This window comes from Meles meles, chromosome 8, assembly GCF_922984935.1.
Source record: "Meles meles chromosome 8, mMelMel3.1 paternal haplotype, whole genome shotgun sequence".
In the NCBI taxonomy this organism is placed as follows: Eukaryota; Metazoa; Chordata; class Mammalia; order Carnivora; family Mustelidae; genus Meles; species Meles meles.
The window spans coordinates 73075162-73081161 of NC_060073.1; the positions used below are offsets into that span (position 1 = coordinate 73075162).

Below are 6000 nucleotides of genomic sequence, written 5' to 3' on the forward strand. Positions count from 1 at the left end.
TATAGTAATAACACTGCAGTAAATACAGGGATGCATATATCCCTTCAAAGTAGTGTTGATTTTTTTTTCCCTCCTTTGGGTAAATACCCAGTAATGTGATTGATTACTTGGATTGTAAGGTAGTTCTATTTTTAATTTTTTGAGGAAACTTCATATTGTTTTCCACAGTGGCTGCACCAGTTTGCATTCCCCCCAATGGTGCCCAAGGGTTCCTTTTTATCCACATCCTCACCAGCATTTGTTGTTTCCTGTGTTTTTGATTTTAGCCATTCTGACAGGTGTGAGGTGATACCTCGTTGTGGTTTTGATTTGCATTTCCCTGATGCTGAGTGATATTGAGCATCTTTTCATGTCTGTTAGCCATCTGTAGGTCTTTGGAGAAATGTCTGTTCATATCTGCCCAATTTTTTTACTTGGATAATTTTTTTTTTTAGTGTTGATTTGTTTAAGTTCTTTATATATATTTCATTTTGATATAGTCCCAATAGTTTAGTTTTGCTTTTTTTTCCCTTGCCTCAGGAGATATATCTAGAAAGATGTCATAGCCAATGTCAGAGAATTACTGCCTGTGCTCTCTTCTAGGATTTTATGGTTTCAGGTCTCACATTTAGGTCTTCAATCGATTTGCATTTTACTTTTGTGTGTGGTGTATGAAGGTGGTCCAGTTTCATTCTTCTGAATGTTGTTGTCCAGTTTTCCCAACACCATTTGAAGAGACTTTTCCCCATTGGATATTTTTCCCTGCTATGTTAAGGATTAATTGACCATATAATTATGGATTTATTGCTGGGCTCTCTATGCTGTTTCACTGATCTATGTGTCTGTTCTTTGTGCTAGTTCCATACTGTTTTGATCACTACAGCTTTGTAATATAACTTAAAGTCTAAAATAGTGATGTCTCCAGCTTTTTATTTTTCAAGATTGCTTTAGCTATTCAGAGTCTTTTGTGGTTTCCATACAAATTTTAGACTTATTTGTTCTGGTTCTGTGAAAACTGTTGTTGGTATTTTGATAGAGATTGCAGTAAATCGGTTGATGGATTTGGGTAACATGGACATTTAAACACTATTTGTTCTTCCAATCCAGGAGCATGGAATATCTTTCCATTTGTTTATGTTCAATTTCTTTCATTATTTTCTTTCTTTTTAAGATATTATTTATTTGAGAGAGAGAGAGAGAGCATGAGGAGGAGGGGGGCAGGGACAAAGGCTCCCCACTAAGCAGGGTCCATCCCAGGACCCTGAAATCATGACCTGAGCTGAAGGCAGACATTTAACCAACTGAGCCACCCAGGAGCCCCTGTATTCAATTTCTTTAATCAATGTTTTATAGTTTTTGGAGTACAGATCTTCCACCTCCTCCATTATTTATTCTCAGGCGTTTTATTCTTTTGGTGCAATTGAAAATAGGGTTGTTTTCTCTTTCCTTTTTTAAAGTGGGCTCCATGCCCAGTGTGGAGCCCAACATGGGGCTTGAACTCATGACACTGAGATCAAGACCTGAGCTGAGATCAAGAGTGGGACACTTAACTGACTGAGTCACCCAGGTGCCCCAGTGGGATTGTTTTCTTAATTTCTCTTTCTGCTGCTTCATTATTAGGGTATAGAAATGGAACAGATTTCTGTACATTGTATCCTGTGACCTTACTGAATTAATTGATCAGTTCAGGTAGTTTGTTTAGTTTTTTTTTTTTTTTTTTTTTTTTTTGTGAAGTTGAAAGCAAGATCTTGAGATATTTGCACTCCCGTGTTTGTAACAGTGTTCAGCAGCCAAGAAATGGAAGCAATATAAATACCTAGTCACAGAGGGATGAATAAATGAAACGTGTTATATATATGCAATGGACTGTTACTCAGCTTTGAGAAGGAAGGAAATTACGACACATACTGAACATGGATGAATGTGATGACATCATGCTAAGTAAAATAAGCCAGTCATAATAAGACAAATGTATGATTCCATTTCTGTAAGGTATTCAGAGTGGTCAGATTCATGGAAACAAAGTAGAATGATGGCTGCCAGGGGCTAGGGGGAGGAGGAATGGGGAGTTGTTTAAGGAGTACAGTTTCAGTTTTGCAAGATGGAAAGAGTTCTAAATATTGGTTGCATAACCGTGTAAATATACTATGTATCTGTACACTTAGAAATGTTTAAGATGGTCAATTTTATGTTATGTGGTTTTACTATTTTTTTTTTTTTTTAGATTTTATTTGTTTATTTTCTTAAGAAAGAGAAGGTATGAGGGGCCGAGAGGGGAGGTGCAGAGGGACGAGAAGACTGCCTGCTGAGCAGGGAGCCTGACTCGTGGCTCCATTCCAGGACCCTGAGATCGTGACCTGAGCCCAAGTCAGGCTCTTAATGGACTGAGCCACCTAAGCACCCCTGTGTGGTTTTTACTTTTAAAAAAATACAATGAACAGGGAAAAAAGTTTATATGGCAGGTACCATTTGGTCATTGAGCTCCCACTGTGTGATAGGCATTGGCACTTTGTGTATATTATCTCATTTAATCTTTGTAATGACCATACAGTAGCTGCCCTGTTGAATCGTGCTCATCAGAGGAAAGTGTGCCTGCGCTCTCAGGACACGCAAACCAGAGGCAGAGTACTTTACCGATTTTTATCAGAAGGTCCTGACACCTAGTGGCAGTTACTGCCTATAACACAGGGCCCTGAGAGCAGGCTAACTCGATGGTCATATTTAGTGAAGTCCTTTCTAGACTTTAATGAGAGAACTGAAGGTAGGAGTTTCAGTTGGGCAAGAAATAGACACATATAAATAATTTGAGCCAGGTTTAAGATGATTCGTAACAGCAGGGGCTGAGCGTCTGGAGACCAGTAATAGAGACACTTAGCACTGGGAATTCTGGGGCATGGTACTTGGAGAGACTCTGCAATTACTTCTTTGATATTGTGATCTTCCCCAGACTCTCTCTCTCTTTTTTTTACCTTCTTCACAATGTTAAGTATTTTTTTTATTTTATTTTCCTTTGCCTAGTCACTTCTGTTTCTTTTTCCCTCTCTAGCCATTCATTTGAATTCCTCTCTATTCTGCCTTGTAACATGCCTGTGGCAACTCGTGGGCTGATTACTGACAGCTGAGAGACTGAAATAAAAGGAAAAAAACCTAAAGTATAGGAAATCCATTTGAGATGATTCTTTAGTTTAGTTAAATTAGCCTCAAAGGAAACTAATGGCTTTAAAAGGCTCATTTGTTAACTTGAAAAAGGTTTCAATTCTGCTAATTTAAACCAGGATTGAAGATGAAAGGTCCTAGACCCATAAACTATTTGAGAGCTATAATGCTTTTAGTATATTTCAAAGAGTAGTGAACAAAACCAGAATGTTTCTGTTTAATCTACCATAAAGGGAATGGGGCTCCCAAGGTTGGTGCCTGCCCTTCCCTATATTATGAATAGAAGCAGACCATGCTGTTCTCTCCAGGCGCCTGGCAGACAGAAATGCTGAGCTAGAGCGGGTGAACAGAATCAACCAGAGCTTGCAGGAGGACTGGGAAAGCAGTGCTGCAATGAAGAGGCAGCGGGACCTGGAGGAGAAGGCTTTCGAGAGGTGATTCCCGATTGGAACCTCAAGGGCCCTGTTTGTAGAGAAACCCCTTCCGCTCCTCGTTGACTTTCCTGAGACGCTGGGATGTCAGACAGGTTTCCAGAGCCAACTTCAGTTCATTAGCTGTGGCTGCCTAGCACACCTGGTGGAGAAGAGAATCCTGGTTTCAGTGGGAGCTGCTGCTCTGGTGTATTAGAAATGCCTGTTACGGAGACGGGCTTGGAGAACGCCGTGATGTCTGTTGCATGCTTCCCATCTCGCCCCGATCTTAGCCTCAATGTAGGGTGATTTTATTGTCATTTTGCGGAGGGTAAGGAGGCATGGGGGAGGAGAGCAGGAATTCTCCTTGGAAATAACTAGCTGGAAATAGGGAGACAGACTTTCCCTCTGAACACATCCAAGGCTGACAGAACAGTCATTTAAGAGCAGAGTCAGGGGGTTGTCCACAAGACTGGCAGCTGGGAAACCGAAATGCCCGTGATGGAACCAACCAAGAACATCTTCCTGCACGTTTCAGACTCGTGCTGCCTCTCCCCAGCTATCCACGAACCATCTAGAGTTAGGGAGTCTAGTCATGGCTTTAAGAATTAACACTAACTTTGAAGAGGCAGCTAATCTTTTTGTCTTTTTTTCATTTGTAAAATGAGGAAGGCAAACACCGGCCTGACTTAGCTAACAGAGGAGTTTTTGTGATCAAATAAAGGGAGGTTTGGAAGCAGGAGATGCCCAGCTGGCTTGAGCTGCAGGGAGCAGCGTGGGGGGTGGGAGGGGCTGCAGGGGGACCATCACAGGTGGGTGGTAAGCCCCTGGAGGGTGGGGAGTGGGTGTGACTTCTCTTCTGCCCCAGTGCCCCCCCATCACCACCTCCCCCAGCCTGGCGCAGACTCAGGGGGCACCAAATGATGGCTGCTCGTCCTCCCCTCTCCTCAGGGCGTCAGACAAGCTCTTCCTCCTGGACCAGTGTGAGAAGTACCGGCGCTGTAAACAGTGCCAGAGGCGCACCTCCAACGTGGGTGAGAGCAACCTGTGGCCCCTCAACAAGCACCTGCATGGTTCCCGGTTGTTTGTATAATATCTGAAGTTTGGATCCGTTCTTTCCTGGGGACAATTTTTCTTTTTTCAGTATTTAGGTATGATGGTGAAACTACCTATTTTTACTTTAGAGGGAAAAGTTATCGTGCTGTTTTGGTGCTTTCAGGAGAAGATTGCTTTTTCACCCCTTAATGAAGTCACATAGTCAGGGTCTCCCCCTATCTTCCTCCTGCCCCTACAGAACCCTGCTGCCACTGGGGGCTGGAAATGGGGGACCCAGCCTCCTCCTGGCTCCCGAGGTGCTGCTGACCCAGCCCAGCTACTCACTGACATTGTGTAAGAAACTTGGTCTTTTCTTTCTCTGTAATGAATAGTGTCCTAATAAACATTTTCTATGTACCTGCCTGTGCCTCATGGTGAATTTTGCCATCCCTTCCCAGAGAACTGTATATGTGAACATTCCAGAGGTAGATCATTCCAGAGGTAAATCAGGTTATTGCCACAAGTGGTCAGAGCAATGCTTTCTGAGTTTTCTAGTTGAAGACACACTCAGGACTTTGTTGGCACCTCGGGGGATCTCATTGGTGCCCGTCTGTCTGTCTGTCTTTCTTTCTTTTTTTAAGATTTTATTTATTTATTTGAGAGAGAGAGAGAGAGACCATGAGTGGGGGTAAGGAGGTGGGGTAGGGCTAGGCGACAGAGGGAGAAGCAGGCTCCCCGCTGAACAGGGAGCCTGATGACCACATGGGGCTGGATCCTGACCTGAGCCAAAGCAGATACTTAACCGACTGAGCCCCCCAGGCGCCCCCCAGCTTGGTGCCCTTCTGGCCAACCATTCTGGTATAGGTTTACTGTTGGGCTGAGTGTGTGCTATGAGGAGAGTCTGGCTGGACCACCAGGCGCCGCTGCCTTCTCTCGTTGCTTCACCGGCATTCATGCTTAAACTGTCTGCGCTGTGGCAGAGGAATGTGTTTCTGCAAAAGGACTGATTTTTAGTCAAGGTAGCGGGGTGTTCTAAACCCAAAACCTCACTCCTTTACCTTCATCCTTTCCCTTTGCTCCACCTGCCCTGTCTTTCCACCTCGGGTAAACCAATGAACAAGGCAGAGTGAAGTCTAGGTTTCCGAAATACAAAAGCTAGGAATGCGGTCACTTGGACTACTTGCTTTGTCTGCCACATCTTTCTTAGGAAATGGGGAAAAGTGTATGTGGGTGAGACATCCAAAACATTGTTTCTCTCACAGATACAAAATAAGAATATTTGGAGCCCTGAATAGTTAAGGGGAAGGTATTTATTCAGAGTGATATTAAGTAAATTTTGTTCTTAATGTTGTCGTTTTCTGTGGAAACCAATATGCTCCCTGGGGACCGGGATTGTCTGGAAATTCTCCCCACAAGCTTC

General features: G+C 43.4%; 1 protein-coding gene across 1 annotated transcript in view; it reads left to right on the forward strand.

Annotated features, from left to right (window-relative positions):
• Nucleotides 1-5001, forward strand: part of CCDC81 (coiled-coil domain containing 81) — a 42157-nt gene extending 37156 nt beyond the window's left edge. Inside the window, exons 14-15 of the mRNA XM_046016355.1 lie at nucleotides 3444-3569; nucleotides 4497-5001. Coding sequence (XP_045872311.1) covers nucleotides 3444-3569; nucleotides 4497-4638 — 268 coding nt within the window. The 3' untranslated portion in view covers nucleotides 4639-5001. The remainder of the gene's footprint in view (nucleotides 1-3443; nucleotides 3570-4496) is intronic.
• The last annotated feature ends 999 nt before the right edge of the window (nucleotides 5002-6000 follow it).